General features: G+C 44.0%; 1 protein-coding gene across 1 annotated transcript in view; it reads right to left on the reverse strand.

Moving 5' to 3' along the window:
* The window catches only part of ptprt (protein tyrosine phosphatase receptor type T), a gene marked incomplete at both ends in the record, with an annotated part of 201,112 nt that overhangs the window by 30,707 nt on the left and 152,131 nt on the right, over positions 1-18,274 (reverse strand). Inside the window, 5 exons of the mRNA XM_080846147.1 lie at positions 2,041-2,228; positions 7,450-7,485; positions 7,724-7,804; positions 12,495-12,646; positions 18,175-18,204. Coding sequence (XP_080702273.1) covers positions 2,041-2,228; positions 7,450-7,485; positions 7,724-7,804; positions 12,495-12,646; positions 18,175-18,204 — 487 coding nt within the window. The remainder of the gene's footprint in view (positions 1-2,040; positions 2,229-7,449; positions 7,486-7,723; positions 7,805-12,494; positions 12,647-18,174; positions 18,205-18,274) is intronic.

The following is an 18,274-nucleotide window of genomic DNA, read 5'->3' on the forward strand; positions in this document are numbered from 1 at the left end:
ATGAAAATACCCACACACAAACACGCCTCCACATCTCGCCTGCGCCTGCAAGAACAGTCTGAGGACGTTACAGAATCGCATGGCTTCTCTTCGAGACGAAATGGTCGCCCCGAAAATTCCTCAGCACCAGTGAATGAAGTCGTCAGAGGTTTTCCAGGCAAACACTAAGCCTCTTTGTCGCATAATAGGCGGTGTCAAACGCCTGTCTCTCTTGGAGGCCCACTCACGTCCCCAAGTCACGATCCACTTGGCTCAAAGCCGCAACCGGGACTGCATGCCAAGTTACCCCCCCCAGCCCCCACCGCCACCAACACAACCACCGACTGCCTAAAATAATATATGACCTTTATATTTCATACAAAGCAAGCTCGCGGCCCCGGCGAGAGGAGTGAACTATGAGAACCCTAAAGAGTGCCAACTTCATTTGCGATGGGCTGGCGCTTTAAAATAGTGAGGCAAATGAGGTTAGAGGGGGGAGGAAGGAGCGATAACAAAAAAGCCGATATAAAAATGTCCTCTGTGATGAATGACCCTTTAAATAAGAAGCTCAATTGCTGGCTTTATCAGCGTGGCACAGTGAACGCGGGACGCAGGCTTTGCATCTTGTGTGTTTACGGCCGTGCCCAGACAGAGGCAGCGGGCTCAGGCAGAAGGCCACCATTCACGCCTACTCTAGGGAGGTGGGGCGCGCCTCAGAACACCTCACCAGGCATGCCTCCGTGGCCCAAAGTAAACAGACTTTAACATCCTTCCCAGATTGCTGGTTTTTCTCTGCCCATATTATGACGTGCTGCACAAGAGCACTGCAGCAAAGAGAGGAATGAGTTATTCCACCGTATAGCATGTAAAGGAGAAGACAGGCAAATGAATGTTTATTCGCTTGACTTTCATTTCTTCCAAGACAATCCTAGAAACGTACTATTGCCTTGATCAAATTGAATAGGCAGGAATTTTTGTTTTGTTTTGTTTTAGTAGGAGGGAAATTGTATGGCTTGAGTGAGATGATTGAAGGGCATTACTCTTCTTTCATAACAAAGGCCAAACGGCTGTATAAAGTTAGCCCAGATCTTTCAAATACCTCACCTACTTTCACTCCTTCTTTGCTATGAAAATAATTGGTCCGAGCTTCAAAGGATGAGATTTGGTGCCGAATGAATGAATTCAAGGACATTGAAAAAATAATCATCGTAATAATGACAAATTACACAAAAACTCTCAGAATTAACTATTTTCTGTGCCGTGTTCTTGTTGTATAAGACCTACATTATGTATGAACATTTTTATGGCTGCCAGAATGCCAGCATGTTGAGTTCGTCTGATGGTGATGGTGATATAGCCGTATGACATTGATTATGTACTGGGGTAGAGGGGAGTCAAGCATATATCACTTTAAAGAACTATTCTGTTTGTTTAACAGTCAATTCTAATGCCTTTCAAATAGGCTTTCTATAAATATTTGATCAGTGCCTACATATATTAGTGGATGTCTTCCGTCTATGCATTTAATATGGAAAAGGAGAGGATGTTTTAAATTCCCAGGACTACAGTGGGCAACTATATGTATTTAAAATACTAATGTTTAACTGTCCACTAGTTATTTATTATGGTGTGTGTGTGTCTGTGTGTGTGTGTGTGTGTGTGTGTGTGTGTGTGTGTGTGTGTGTGTGTGTGTGTGTGTGTGTGTGTGTGTGTGTGCGTGCGTGAAACAATCAATAAACTATGAGGAGAGGAATGCAGAGAATGCAAGTGTAAAGATACAGTCCTCAGTGTTTCAGCATTCACAGAATTAAATAAACTTTATTTAAACTTTATCTGTAGAATTTATCATCGGCTAACTTCTCTGCCACAAATTGCAACAGTTTTCTTTCTTAATCTTTAAATACAATGATTAAACATTTATTCAAATATGAATGATTAATGAGCCAATATAATGCCTCAAGCATTCACTGTCCTGCATTAGAAATGTTAACACCGCAATTCTGTTCACTGGACATATTCTTCATCACTCCATCACTGCAAGATAAATATCCACATCCGTACCTCATACTCCTCCTTGAAGCCGTAGCCCTGTCCGCATTTCATCTGAGTGATGTGCTGGAGGAGGTCGGCCACGCGGATGGCCGGCTGGAACTGGCCCGCCTGGTAGGACATCTCCACCGACTCACAGCCCCCGTACGGGTACGTCTGGATGGTCAGGGAGGGCTGGGTCATCTCACTGTGGCTGCTTTCTGTAGGCGAGAGAGACACAGAAAGATGAAGCGGAGAAGCATCAAAGACACAACGAGCTAAAGAAAGGTGCTGATAGTTGGATTGGCGAGGGAACGGAGCTGTGGTGAGAAACAGATACTCTCCTGCTCTTTAGCTCCCACAATCTAAGCAATGTGAATGAAAATATCAAAAAAACAAAAACTACTATCCACCCTGAACTGAAACACCTACATTTCAAAGTTATAATAGAGAGCTCAGACTCGACTCCACACTTCTACATATAACTTGAACTCATCTTCTTCGGTGCAGTGGGTTGCTAGACAACTACGTGCCACAACTCTTGGCTGAGTGGTACTGTACAAGTCAATCTCAAGAGGCAGAAGTTAAACGGCTATTCCAAGTGACACTTTCCCATCCCGATGTGATTGGTCTGAAAGACATTCCAGTAATAGACTCTTTAGCAAGATTAGGATTGGGTGGATTGGAACAGTTCTATAGCCACTAATGAGTCCATTAGTGTGAGGACGGGAAGATAAATGGTGGAGAAACTCTCGGCATGACACACATTAAATACTTAAAGTACCATCGCAAATGTAGAAGAGGGGGTGGGGTGATACTGGCCCATGTTTTATTAATGGCACTATTTGCATCTTAATTATCTTGAAAATTCATTACACACTTAAAGTGATTCTCTTCTCGAAAACTATAATCCACTCCAAACATCCACGGCGACAATTTAATGAATCATGGGTAATTTTCCATGACGTCTTAGCATGACATTGCTCCGAGTGTGCGCTAGCCGCAGGAAAGGAGCGAGGGGTATTAGCACAGTCATTGTATGGCGAGGGAAACAAAGACCTCCCTGATATTTCCGTCTGAATAAGCGACCTGTGAGATTCGATGGACAAACAAAACCTGCTGTGGCCAATGAGAGATTAAAAGAACAACACTTGAAATCCCCGCTGTAGGCAGCCAACACGCTGTAAAACCCTTGGAATATCTCTCTAGCATTCAAATGTGAATTGAATGTCAACGATAATGACAGTGGGTGAGGTTAACCATTCAAAAGAAGACGTTGTTTGTTTGTTTATTCTGAACAAACATTGCTATGGAGCGTTGTTTCAGCTGCCTAATTACGGCTGCTTCCTCTTGACATCCTGCCACAACGTGTTGCATTTTGCTTCTCGTTCATTACTCACAAGACCCTGTCTCCCGCACCCCCAGTCCCCCACTCACCATACTTCTACATGATGGGAGACAACCTGAGGTGAAGATTAACGTGCCAGCTGTGTGGCGCTGGCAGAGGTCTCTGTAGCTGTGCACGTCTGCGCAGCAGGAGAGAGGTCAGGTGAGGTGGGACTGACGAGGGGGGGGGGGGGTTGTTGTTGCAGCATGAGCAGGAGCAGCAGCCGCCAACGAGGACAAGCGGGAACTATCGGTGTATGCCAGAGCCCAAGAGAGGGTCCTCTCAATCCACTACGGACCCCCCCACCCCAACCACCTCACCCACCTTCAACCCTATCAGCGCTGCCCTAATTCATTATTCATGTGTTTTTGTCTCACTTGCAAAAAGGTATCGCTTAGTGGCAGCCCAGTGGGTATATTATGTTGTAAATATTACCAGGCGCTTGCTAACGTTCAAGCCACTGAAATATCGAGCCACTAATGCTTAGGGCTGCACTGAAGGTCAAATATGCATTTAGCAAGGCATAATATGTATATACATTACAGTACATGGAGGCTTTGCTTTTGAAAAGCTGCACTGATTAAGATATCTTCATGCTAATGATTTGATTTATTGACCTTGGAGGGAAACTACTTTGGGGCTCAGTGGTACGGTTATTTCATTTACTGTTATCAGAGAGTTTAATAAAGACCCACATGCTCCCTGGTTTTCTGACATAAGTGAGCTGTCATACAGGCACGGATGGGGCACATTTGAGCATATTAAGCAGTCCTCCAGAGCACGGTCACCTCAGTGAAATCTGGGCCCTCTACAGCACAGTGTGACCAGAATAAAAAAACATAGCGAGACAGAATTGGGGATACAGTGAACTGCAGAAGGGGGATCACCATAAATATTGTCTGTTTTTGTTGGCTGTCCAGCTCCATACATATGGACACACACACCACATACATACATTTTCTAATTCTAATTCTAAGTCTACGAATAAGTCTACAGCATGCTCCTATTTATCTCCAGGGTTGAACATAGAGTGCAAGAGGAGAGTGCGTTCCATATTCACCATCCAAACACAAATTGCCTTCATTAGGCTTGGGAACATCCTGAAATGTCCACACATTACTGCACAAGATTATTGTGCCTGACCACAAAGTTGACTACTTCAGAAAATGAGTAATCATATTCAGAATGGACATCCTGTTTCATGCACGGTCTGATGAATGCAGCTGGCTGTTAGAAGAATCATTTTCATCTTTTTTAATGCTGTGCACTTTCATAATAGTCCCCAACATTATGGGATGACTACGTCCTAGCAACCACGTCAGCTCCGGAGACTAATGAGTGGTGCTGAAACGGCATTAGACTCAATTATCAGTACAGTCACTTTATCACTGTTGCCTTCCATTAACACTGATTATCAGCCATGCCAAAATATATCTGACAGCCCTTTCAATAGGAACAACACGATGACATTTAAAATTACGGCAAAATGTCCCACAGTTCCACAGGCTAAATACAGTGTTGAGAAAGACTTTTATGTTAGAAATTGTATCTCTCAGGAGGGTCAGAAAGACAGTCTAAGTCCGGGTTTCAAAACAGCATTACAACCGAACAAGTTATGTTACTGTGCCATTATTCTAAGGAGAAAATCCAGATCTTGGACACAGATTTATGTATTAAATAAAATACATATAATATATTGTACCCCATAGGTATATACTAAGTCTGCATTCATTCATTTTAGAATCTGCTTCTAATAACTAAGTCTGTTTAGACAGTGTTGACTTGACTAGGAATAAAGTGTTGTAAAATCCCTATAAAAGCTCTTTAGATCAACAGCCAGTGAGAGTTCTGTGGATAGTGAGAGCTCCAGGATGAGCAAGAGGAGAATGAGGACAGTCCCGGTGCGAGTTCTCTCTTACACTCCCAGGGAAAGTTCTCTCCTCCCCCTGAAACTGATCCCGCGCTCAGGCCAGCCATTAATCCAGCTCCGAGCCTCTCCTGTCTCACCTGCCTGACAGCCCATGGTGCTGACACGAGAGAGATAGAAAGAAAGAGAGCGAAAGAGAGCGCAAAAGAGAGAGAACGCCAGAGCAGGCCCCTCTCAAACAATCTCTTCACTGTTCACTTTCTCTCTCTCTCTTTCTCCACCTTGATTCAGCCTCCCTCCCTCTTGTCTGTGTCTTGCCGAAACTTTCTTTTTTTCCTTTTCCTCAATTTCCTGTCCTCTAGCTCCGCTCCCCATCTCCGCCCCCCATGAATTTTTACACCCCAAAACTGTCTCTTTCTTCCTTTGTCTTGCAGCTGAGGTGTGAACAGCAAGTCACACCAAAGCAACCGATAGTGCAGTTCAGAGTTATTCTGTCTAAAATGTCATGTCTCTAAATAAAGCACTCCAGAAAATGGTACAGTGATACAGGGCGAGAGAGAGAGAGCGAGAGAGAGCGAGAGAGAGAGAGAAAGAGAGAGAGAGAGAGAGAGAATGAAAACAAAGACTAGCTAGATTTATTTATTCAAAAACTGTGTAATAGTTGTAATGTATCGGTGCATACTTCAGTGAAGGTTTAACACGTGAAGCAAACTCCCATGACTTCATTTCCCATGGCCAATTCAACACAAAAAGGGAGTCTGGAACAGGAATAGCAAGGGACCGATGTGTCTACTTGAAATTTGTGAAAACTGTAACCATGGCAATTACATTCTCAATCATCTGTTGTTTTTCTCTTTCTGAAACATCAGTGATGCTCTTTGGGGAAAAACAGAGCTTTACTAGTATCCCGCCATGAAGAACTAATTCTCCAACCCCAGTCCCCACCTCCACCCCTATCTCTCTCTCTCTCTCTCCCACCCACAGTCATTTATTCAGCTTCTCTCCAGGTCCCGCCACAGGCATGGCAGGCTGGGATGAATAGGCAAAGCTAAATTATGGACTGCAACGATGATTATGGCATGTACCTTGGCCAATTTACAGATGTCTTACAGGACAAATTTATCGCTGAAATCAATGAAAGCCTCTAATGCTCTAGATTACGCTGACAGCCCCCACGTCCCCCCCCCCCCCCCCCCCCCCCCATCCCTCTCCTCCTCGTTCTCCTCTCCCATCTCTGGTCCTACAGTATGCTGCCTGTGTTTGTTTCCCCCAGACTTAGGCTGCCTGAGCAGATCCACAGAACCCACAGGACAGCGAGCACTGTGATATTGCCCAAGTCAACAGTAGGGCTGTGGGAGTGGGATATGCTCTATTGTACTTGTGCGAGCACAGCGGGAGAGAGAGGCTCTCCGTGACTGGCATCCAACCTTTGTGTGGCAGGGCTGCGGACATGAGCACGGCACGTCCAGACACCCTCCAGATGGTCAGCTCACACCCAGCCGAGCCAAAGAAAACAGCCTTACCAGGCCAGCTCTGACTGGTGCGCAAATCAAACACTGGCTGCGTCCAGGTACTGGGAGACTGAAGAGAGCAGTGGGAGAGTGATCGATGTGGGATGGTGAAAAAGCAAAAGTGGCCCACAAGAGAAACCACAAAAAGACTTATACTCCTTCTCCTCCTCCTCCTCCTCAGATCCTGAGAGTCAATCTAATTGGCAAGGGAAGGATCAATCTGCTCCTCAAAAGAAAGACGGGGACATAAAGGGTGAGTTTGTGGGGAGTAGCAAACAGAAAGCACTTGGAAATGGGTCTGGCATTTCCATCTGTCAGTGTGTGCTCAGCCAAGGTGAAGCTGGGGTTGTCACATAGACACACGCGGTCGGACTCAAATCTGTAAATTAGCATTCAGCTATTTCCAGGAGGCCGCGCGCCTCTAATCACATTTCCCGGTATTCAATTAAAGCCGGCCGCTTCTGTTTGCTAAGCACACCGTCGGTGACGCCACATCTTCCCCTCAAATCTCACACCTTGTTCTGTCAACAGGACACTTCTGTGCAAAGAACGTGGCACGTGTGGACATATGGTAATGATAACTCAAATCAACGCTTCCCGCCAAGTAAAAACAAGGACACATGCTCAGAAAGTCATGGCGGCAATTATCCTGTCAGCAAGGGATCAGAGGGACTTACCTAACGATGCAGTTGCAGGGACCGGTTCTTTGGACACTAGAAAGAACAAGGAGAAGAAACAGTCATGTCTTTTCCACACTATAATCCACCAGCACACACAAAAATCCTCGTTTACATTAGATTTCGTCCACAGATAACCTCCGGAGGAAATATATCTCGCTTCAAAGCATACATTTTAAATTTTACATGTCTACTACTGAAAAATGTGGATGTCTTTCGGGGGAAAAAGAGAAAGTCTCAAAGCACAGTGTTGTATTTTTTGAAGGCGCTGTACCTGAGTAGTAGGAGTTGAGGAGGGTTTTGCTTTGAAGAGTTTTGCCGCCCTGGACAGAGAAGGAGCAGGGGGAGGAGGATGCTGAGGGAAGGAAACACAAGGGAGACTTTAGACACCCTTAGATGCTTACCAGTACACACACACTGACATACACACACACACACACGCACGCACGCACACACACACACACTGACACACACACACACACACACACACACACACACACACACACACACACACACACACACACACACACAGACACGCACACTGACATACACCCACACACACACACACACACTGACATACACACACACACACACACACTGACATACACCCACACCCACACACACACACACACACACACACACACACACACACACAGACACGCACACATACACACAGACACGCACACTGACACACACACATACACACACTCACACACGCAAGCGCACACACACATGTACATACACGTGCACAAACGCACATACATACACACACACACTAATACACACCCACTAACACACACACACACACACACACTCAGATGGAGAGAGTGAGCCCTGCAGTTTTCAACGGATGGTTTATCTTTGCAGCAACTCAACATAAGACAGGTAAAAATGCACTTAGTAAGTTGCCTGCTAAAAAGTCCTGTGTGCTCCTCCGCATTATACCCTAACGAAACCAACATTACGTGAATCAGCTGGATTCTACTGGATTCTGCATAAAGATCAACTATTGATTCTCTGGGTAAGCATACACTGATTCAGTGCATCATGGTGACTTTATTAACTTTCTATGACATCCTACATACATTTTCATTAGCCCTTACACTTTTAGTGCTGTAAATGTCGACAGGCCATACACATGGGAAAACCAGTAGGCAAATGTGGGAGGAAAACAGTATTGATGCTTTCAAACCCAGCTGCACACCCAGCACCATGGCATACAGAGGGCCAGGCAAGGCTAAACAGAGGCTTAGCCATTTGTTAATCCACAGATGCCATTACACAGCACACTTCCCCAGGAAAAATGGCCTTCATTTTACACTCAGTGTGTGACCAGCTCTGGCATAGAGATCTGCCGTTTTACATGCTGATGTCCTCCTTCCTCTTTCTCTGTCAAAAACAAGTCCACAATATCACCTGCTGAGTTTAAGCCTCATCTTTCTGCATAAGAGTCCTTTTTACAGCAATGAGGCTCTGGGTATGTCAGGTAACTGGACATCATGAGAGAGGGGCCTCGTTAGCTTTTATCCTGTTCCTGCTCATAATGATCTGATAAGAAAATATACACACACACACACACACACACACACACACACACACACACAAACACACACACACACACACACACACACACACACACACACACACACACACACACACACACACACACACACACACACACACACACACACACACACACACACACACACACACACACACACACACACACACACACACACACACACACACACACATACACACACACACACACACACACAAGAATCAACCAGATCAACCACACCACACCGGGACTGGTTTCCTGTAAAGAGTAATTTGAGGGGCATAAAACAGACTGCCACTGTGCACTGCCACACTGATGAGTCGGCGTGTAATTACCTGGGACTCTCATTCCACGAGGATTATGTGTGTATTCAACCTGCCATTAAATGCATCATTTCCTGGTGCACATCATCGCAAATACAGGTGCATTTCATGTAAACAAGGCCCACATGACGGCGTTACCAATTTGGTGTGGAACAGAGCAAAATATAGCTGTATCAAATTCACAGGCAAAGGATGATACTGGATTATGAGGGTTGCTTTTTTTAGGTTTCACGTTTTGGACGCTGTGAACTCTGTAAAAGGCCAAAATGTAATTTTCTGAGGAGAAATATTACGGGAGGCAAGACCTAGTTACAGCTTCCTCAGTGCTGGACAGAGAGACCAAAGGTTTTACTGGGCACAAAATGTTAAATTTCTTCTTCATTTTATCTCCATATTCAAAGTAACACAATCAACCAACTGGTGAATTTCCTGTCTTCTCACCTCCCCCACTCCCCAGCCAATGTGTGATGACAGCACTGGTGTAAAATGTCTCCTGTCATATCACCTAGGGCGGCATTACACATCGGCAGCAGTGAGATGAGGCCTGTGATGTCCGTAAAGAGCTTTGGGTATGCAAGAAAATCACTATACGCATGGAACTATTCATTCATGAACACTGACACTAGCGCTGAGTTAGACGAGGCATAAACAAAATGCCAAGAGTCTGCTACAAAAGAGGAGGTAAAGCAGGACTTAAGGCCATCGTATCAGCTCAGTGAACTCCACTTGCTCCCTTTTAGCGTTGGTGGGTTGGTGGAGTTAAAAGCAGGCGAGCCAGGCCCCTGCGTCTGATGACTGAATGAATGGGCGCCGGAGTGGGAGATTGACCGGCTCTCTGCGCTGGGAGCGTGTCAGAGCGCGGCGACCTCCGACTTCTCCGGCTGACACCGAGCATCATGGGAAGAGTTTTTAACAGGCAGTCCCATGATTAAATCCAGATCACTGACGACCCCCTGCTGGGGAGACGCGCCCCCAGACGAGACTCCAGTAAGTCCTTTTTAAGTTTCCACAGAGTGGGCAGGTGAAGGATTCGAGGGAGGGCGTGTGTGTTGATGTTGCATAGATCTACAACGGGGGCCTCAGGAGAGGTAACCTTTCAACAAGCTCCACTAGTTGATGTGTATTCATCCCATGAAGCTGCAGAAAAATATCTGTTTATTTGAGGTAGGGGTGGGAGCCTCCACACAGTCTACACAGCAGTGGATGAGGAGCTACTGGGGTTAAAACTAAAGCGGCATGCAGCATTCCAATCATCCTTAGCCATCTAACCATAGAGAAAGCAGATGGGTACAGAGCTCTTGAATAGAGGTATATTTGCTCTTAGAGACCAAACAGTGTTGGTGCTGATAGGTCTGACAGACCTACAAAATAACACCTTTATTTATAACAGGCCAAAAGAATACACCAGCAATTTGAGGATACAGAAACTCTCGCAATGGAGGGGTTGGCATATAGTGCTACGGGAACTGCACCCGTGAATTTGTCAACACTGCAGAGGCAAAGAAAATCGATGGCCTCTTGATTGTGGTCAAACATGGGCTCAAGAGAATTTTAGAGAGCGATAGTCAAACAGAACACAAGGGAGATAGACTAGAAGATTAAGAAGATTCAACACTAATAATGTCAAATAAAAAAGAAGACAGGTGGGAATGAGCCAAGTGGAGCCATGGAGTCTTAGGGCCCTATCTTGCCGATCAGAAACGCAAGTAGGACGGCGCCAAGCGCAAGTAGCTGTGTGGGCGGCTCTATGGCGCAGTTGCTATTTTAACGGCGGAAAAAACACACTTGCGTCCAGCGCAAGTGTCAAAAGGGTTGGTCCAAAGGAGGTTACTCAGCCATAGGTGTTGTTTGGGCGTAACATGCAATAAACCAATCCGAGCGTCATTTCACATTCCCTTTAAGAGCGAGGAGCGCATAGTCCACAGCGGCTTGTTATTCTGATGGCGGAATTACCTGGTGGAAGACCGGAAAAGTTCACAGCCGAGGAGACCGACGTGAGATTTACACCAATTTTTTGGCAAGCCATATATAATTACAAGGAAAATAAAGTATTTACCACTTGAGGAAATCATTGTGATATCCATATCCAAGATATTTTAAAAATAGGCATACATCTAGCGTAGCCTACACATTGACCCAAATTATTCAGGTTAATTGAAGCTGCGTGACATTTGATTTATTGTATGGCTTTGTAAAAAGCCGGGAGATAGATATATATGGGGATGCGAGAAACCCTCCAAAAGTAAGCAAAGTCAAGCAAGCATGTCAAGATATTGCCGTGATTGTTTCTGCAACGGGGCACCCGAAAACGTTGCCGAAAACGCTATAATGACGTCCGGAGACGTGGGACATCCAAGCTGGAAGGTAATACACGTTCTCGTGCCTTCACGGGAGGTGGATCTGCCTCGACCCAGGATCTGACGGCAGCAGAGGACATCGCCACGTCTACCCTCACGCCTGAGAGCCTGCAGGGATTTGGGGGCATGGAAATCGGCACCCAAGCCAGTGCACCAGCTGACCAAACCCAAGGTACATAAATAAAGTCCACATACACAAAGATGAGTTTACAGGATTTATAATAATACTGGCATTAAATAAATGCAACAAAGCCATACAATAAATCAAATGTCACGCAGCTTCAATTAACCTGAATCATTTGGGTCAATTGTGTACGCTAGATGTATGCCTAGTTTTAAAATGTCTTGGATACGGATATCACAATGATTTCCTCATGTGATAAATACTTTATTTTCCTTGTAATTATATATGGCTTGCCAAACAATTGGTGTAAATCTCTCGTGAAGACGACAGAAGTAAAGTGTAGCCTATAGGTCCTATACTGTGCGGGCAAGCACATGCGCCCTTAAAATAGCGTTCTGAATACGCGTTACAGACTTTAGACATTGCGCCTCACATTAGACCAGCTTTTTTTTGGTCAATGGCGCACGGCGCACGGCGTTGTTTTGAAACTGCAAAATACCACTTGCGCCAGAGAAACGCCTTCTCTGTTCCGCCCCCGCCCATGTCGACGCAAGTTCATTTCGAAGCGCGCCTCTGGAGGAAAAATCGCGCTGTGCGCCGGGTGCAAGATAGGAATTATACATGCGTCGGTGACAATGTCAATTGCGCTGGGTGCAAGATAGGGCCCATAGAGTACTCACAGAAGCCATTGAGGTCCTGGTTGCTGGTGGAGAAGGGGTCGTCCTTGTGCAGGGTGCTGACCTTGCCCGTGCTCTTGTCGGCCGTGGCCACGGGGCCCATCTCACGCTGGGTGCTGCTGCTGGCCGTCTCCTTCTGCTTCTTGGCAAGTTTCCTTCAAATGGCCCCACAGAGAAGAGAAAAGAAAGTTGACACCCAGACAAAAGACTAGGGGGAAAGACCAATCACACCCCCTCCCCTTACGATCCACCAAATAAAGACAGTCAGCCACAACATGAGCAAGCCACATCTGAGCGCACTAACCACCGTGAGAGAGTGAGCGAGCGAGAGAGAGATCTTATGCACTGTTCCAGATTCTAGAGTGACTCCGACAGGTTCAGGCTGGCTTTTGGAATAATGACCCCCCAAACAAAATTGATGAATAGATAAAAAGGTTATTATTCTGCAATGACCTACCCCAAAGCGGGATTGAGCCTTGCGGTCAGGCTTAGACTTTTAAAACAGCCAATTGTGGACCGTCAGCATTTTTAACAGGTGGTTGCAAAAGTCGAGCGGGGAGATTATGGAAAGATGGCATAAGCTTTGAAGGGAAAAGACGTTTTATTTTCCTGCTTTTTTTCCCTTGCCATGTGGGACAAAGCACATCAGTCACACGACACAGGCAAACAGTCTAGTGAAAAAACCTGTGAGATCACCACTGCTAAACCAGTTGTACACCAAGGTAATAAGCTCTCTTTTCCAGCTAGTGCATTAAAAAATTTCTATTCTATTCAACTATTTTAAAATAGAATTTTAAACTATTCTAAAATAGAACCGATGACCTCAGTGCACTTGGAGTTGCTTTCAATAAGTGCCTGCTCATAAATTAATGATGGGTCAGCTTAAATATGGTTGTTTTTAAGGGATGGGTCAGCTTAAATATGGTTGGTTTTAAGGGACTATAGCTCTTACTGGTGTGAGTCAGCTTCAATCTCATTACTCTGTCACTGAATTAAAATGTGGACTACTACTGTACAGGGAGACATTAGCGATGACCACTTAAGGCATTGCATGACCTATTAAAACGGTAATGGATCATTGTAAGAAAAAATGCACAAGGGCCATAAAAGCAGAGGCCCATCATATCTATTTCTTTCTACTACCTTTGAAATAATTCATCTCTAAGGTTTTTTCCTAATATTCCATACTGTAAAAGCATTGTACTATGATTCTACAAGGCACATTTGATCATTACTTTGTTACACAAAATCTTTATGTTCACTATACCAGGTAAACAGTTACATTTCAGTCAACTTTGACAAGGCTGCATGATCAGAAATGGATCATGTGATCCCCTCAGTTCTGACCATAAAAAGAAAACCTTTCAGCAATGTGTTACCTTGGACACATATATCTGAGGCTATGTAATGTCATACGATAAAACCATAGTATTAAAAAACAACAATATAACAGTATAATGTTCCTCCACATTTGTGTAAAGATGGAAAAGGAAATCAGAAAAGTTTATAATATCTACATACAGTATATGTGCACGTTTGCATATTTGAGTTTGTCTCTGTTTGCATTTGACTCCAGCTGTGTCTCTTTAAAATAATTTGAAGTGCACCTATATTTTGGTATGTCTGTATTTGTATATGTGGGTGGGTGCACTTCTTAATGTAACACTATGGAGTTTCTGGAGTTGGCAGGTAGGTGGCTACTTTCTGCTGGACTATTCAGTAACTTGTTTGCTGTCTTGCTTTGTCTTGTGTTCCCCTCTCTTGATGTTTGACTGTGTTAGGAAAGTTGTTGACTCGCTAGTTTGTCATAAACAAAGTAAGCCAATTTCAACAGGTTTCGCTAAGTTAAGCCACAAGCAAGTAATTTCGTTAGCGATGTTAGCAAGCTTGTTAACACGCTTGGACATTGATGCTAGTAATAAGTGCTCTTGCGTCGGTTTCTTTGTAATGTTATTGTGATAGCTATATAGTTTTCATAGATTGTAAAACCACTGATTTTGAAAGGGAAAAGCACTGCCTTTCTCTGAATAAGAAGAGACGAGCAAGCACATCTTGGCGAGTCTAAAGCTGAAGAAGAACAGAGCCGAATAGGGACAGCTGAATTAAAAAGAAAGACAGATCAAGAGAAACGAGAGGCCTACTACGAGAGATAAAGCCAGGGAAAGAGTGCATGTGAGTTAAATAGAGCGAAAGAGAAAGAGAAAGAAAAACAGAGAGAGAGAAAAGTGAGAGTAAGCCCGTGGAGTTCTCTGTCTGGGTGGCTTGATATCGCCGCCGTGGCTCTCTAGCCCGTATCTCCTCATGTCCCACACTGCCGCCGCTGGAGCCAAACCCCGTACACAAAACCAACGGCCCCTGGGCGCCTGTGACTGGACCGGCAAAGATTAGAAAATGGCTCCGCGAGGGTCTTTCATCAAAACCAACCTCCACTCATTCACAGACCCTCCACCACCGTTCATATGTCGAAAGGTCACCAAGAACCCCCTCATTACCATAACCTTCTCAGCTGCTCTGCCCACCGACTACTCACCTAATCATCTCGTTTTAAATGACAAATTCCTTGCATATTGTAAGTGGCAATGAACTAGAGATAATCCTTATTTAATGAATGTTAAAGCAGCACTTCATTAAAAGTAAGGTTATCCTGAACAGGATGGCCTGGAACAGGCCAGTGTTTTATGGCCCCAACTTTGTTAATTACACACCACTTGATGTCCTGATAATAATGACTCCATTCTCAGGATGTGCATTGGCACATTAAAATAGAGGAGGGAGAGAGAGAAAGAGAGAGGGTGGAGGGCTTGACTAGCTAGAGTGTTGAAGGGATACTACCCCAAAACAAATACATAAATACACAAATGAATAAATACATAAAAAAAGTAAATCAAACTACAGCTTGATCACTTCAGAATATCAACAGTCCAAGTCAATTTATTTATTTATAAGGATGCCAAGCTCATTTGATGTGTGGGGGGGGGGGTCATAATAGCAGTGGATGAAACACAAGCAGCCTGATGATGGAGACAATCAATCAGCATGCATGCACGTAAGCGTGTGGTTTATGTCAATGCCATAGCATAGCACCCCAGGCGGCCATGCAAACACTTGATCAGCGAGGTACAAACACAACTACAGATGCACAAAGGAATTTATGAATAGGAGTCCCAGACTCAGAATAACAATTGTGGGTCTGCTTTTCCGTGTCTGTGTTAGTGTTTGCGTGTGGCCACGTCTGTGTGTATGCACACTCGTATTTGTTCAAGTTCTGTGGCTGAGAGAGAGTAGAGAGTACTTTCACTTTCACTTTCACTGTGTCTAATTGGGAGGGGCAGGTGGGAAGGACATAAGGATACACTATGTATGCTCTCATGGAGCCAAGAGGAGAAGAGGTACCCCTTTGGGGTTTCATATCCTCTCTATATCCCAAGCGGAATTTAGTAGAAAGCAGCTGGATTTGCTCTTCAGAAGAGTTAGGATGCAGTGCGGTAGCCTCTAGGCATCACACCAACCCCGAAATGACAGCTGCTCGAGAGAAAGCCACAGGCAGCAATCCTCCAGCAGACCGACTCTCATCCATATTTCAAGAGCTTCAAGGAAAAAGGAAAACACATACAGCTGGCTAACCTGAGACACAAACCTTTTAAATCCTTTATCATGCTAAATAAATGCCCAAGAGCAATACGTCTGCACAGGACCACTCCACACCAGGCAAATTAAATAGTTCGACCCACGGCCAAATACGACCAGCATAATGTAATGCACGGTAGTGCGAAAGCACATTTAAAAAAAAGGATTATGGATTGGCCACATCTATGATGAACATTTTGATTTAAGATGAAATAAATAATATTGAAAGCTGTCAGTTATCTTTTTTATGATAGTTAATGACACCTTGGCTTACATTGGGGTTAACTGATGAAAAACATATTTTGATTTGACATTTTTAGATGTATTTCAAAGGGCTGCAAAACGATATTTGGCTAGAGTTTTAAGGTCTGAAAGTAGTAAGTTTTAGCTCCTTTTTAATTAATTATTTCTAACATTAAAATAATAAAAATAAGAAAACAGCCAATTACTTCATCTGACTGGCTAGATACTTGAAATGAGTACATAAACACTACAACTTCAAAGCTTTCACTTGGTCCAATAAACAAGGAATGTTGCAGGCTTTGCTTGCATTTAAGAACAGGTCTTCTGTGTTAACATATCAATTAAATGATGGGTATCTGAGATAACGACTGTTAGTAAGTCAGCATGTCGATGTAATGTACACTGACTAGTCAAGTGTAACGGCTGATAAAAATGGCAGTGGAGTTTTAACAGCAGATTTAAATCTGTTGTGTGGCATGACAATATTTCATTAAGTCATTAATTGTTGAGTCATTTAATAGAATCAGTGATGCAAATAAAGCTGTAATATAAGACATCTATCAGGAACTTACAAGTGTTTCCTACATACAGTTCCTTCCTATTCCTGATGAGCGGTGAGGTTGCAATGACGTAAATTAATACAAATGATCCACTTAACTGAACACCCCCCCCCCCCCCCCAAACAACGCAAAGAAAGAATCAGAGGAAATTACTGGATGCAAGTCCAGAGAAGATTGCGATTAAGCCGCCATGTGTGAGAGCGAGAACAGGGTGGTAAACACACACTAACTCTGTTCTTTTTGTAGGTGCTGAGATGCTTTGTCCACCATGGCATTGCTGATTTGGTTAAAACAGGCCACTCTGACCTCCGCTATTAGTTCATTGGATAGAGCTTGCGGTTTAGAGCAGGATTATTTATGCTTATTTATGAGTTCAGCTAGCTGAACCGCGACTGGGCTACACTTGCTAACATTGCTAGTGTTCTGCCCATGTCAAGCATGCCAACAGAGAGGGGCTGCTCTCGGCATAATCAAATTAAGATGGCACTGCAAAGTCCTCTGGAGGAGGAAAGAAAAGTTGGAATCCCAACTTTTTAATGCAAATTTTGATAATTCGTATAGGAAATCCTGGGTGGAAACACTTCAAATTTGCATAAAAGGTTGAATAAGAAATCAATTCCCTAAAGGGGGCTGGTTTAACTCTCTATTTACTCTTTACTCTCTAAGGGTATATTTTGTGACTAAGGTTGATGGAAATGGGTTTATTCACATTTTGTTGATTTCATTACATGTTTTAGCTTAAGTTGCCCTGACAAACCTATGTTTAGAGCTGTTCGCAACTCCTACCTTGTGAAATTTATAATTGGCATAAAAAATTATGCAACGTATTTTCTTTAGCCTTTTTCATTAAAACGCTTAAAATGTGTTAATGAGTTTGATGGAAAGCCAGCTACTGATGCGGCCTATGCGCATGTCAAGCTGCAAAGACTTTGGAGTTTCAAATTTGTCCGGTAAAATAAATGCTTTCCGAACAAAGACCGGCAAGGAATGATTCCAGAGGAAACCCTGGTCTGGAGCACTGCATGTTCAGTCTGAACTGCACATAACAGTTTAAAATATTAAGGTGTACGTATCATTGGGGTATTATCTGCAATCCTATTACAGTTCAAAATCATACGCCTCACTACTTGGGGCAAAACTGAAAGCTCATGTTTTGAAACACCAGAAGATTAGTTAAACAAGAATATGGTAACAACAAAAAAAAAAGATACGTATTCATCGAAAAGAAGAGGCCTTACTTTAATGCTACTTACAGGTAGTAAGAGTAGGAATACGCATTTCTTCTGAAGCATGAAGGTGAGCCAGTTGGGACAATTTGAGCACCCAAAAAAAGGACAAACACATGGATTGATT

Source organism: Sprattus sprattus (genome assembly GCF_963457725.1).
Source record: "Sprattus sprattus genome assembly, chromosome: 10".
NCBI classification, from domain to species: Eukaryota; Metazoa; Chordata; class Actinopteri; order Clupeiformes; family Clupeidae; genus Sprattus; species Sprattus sprattus.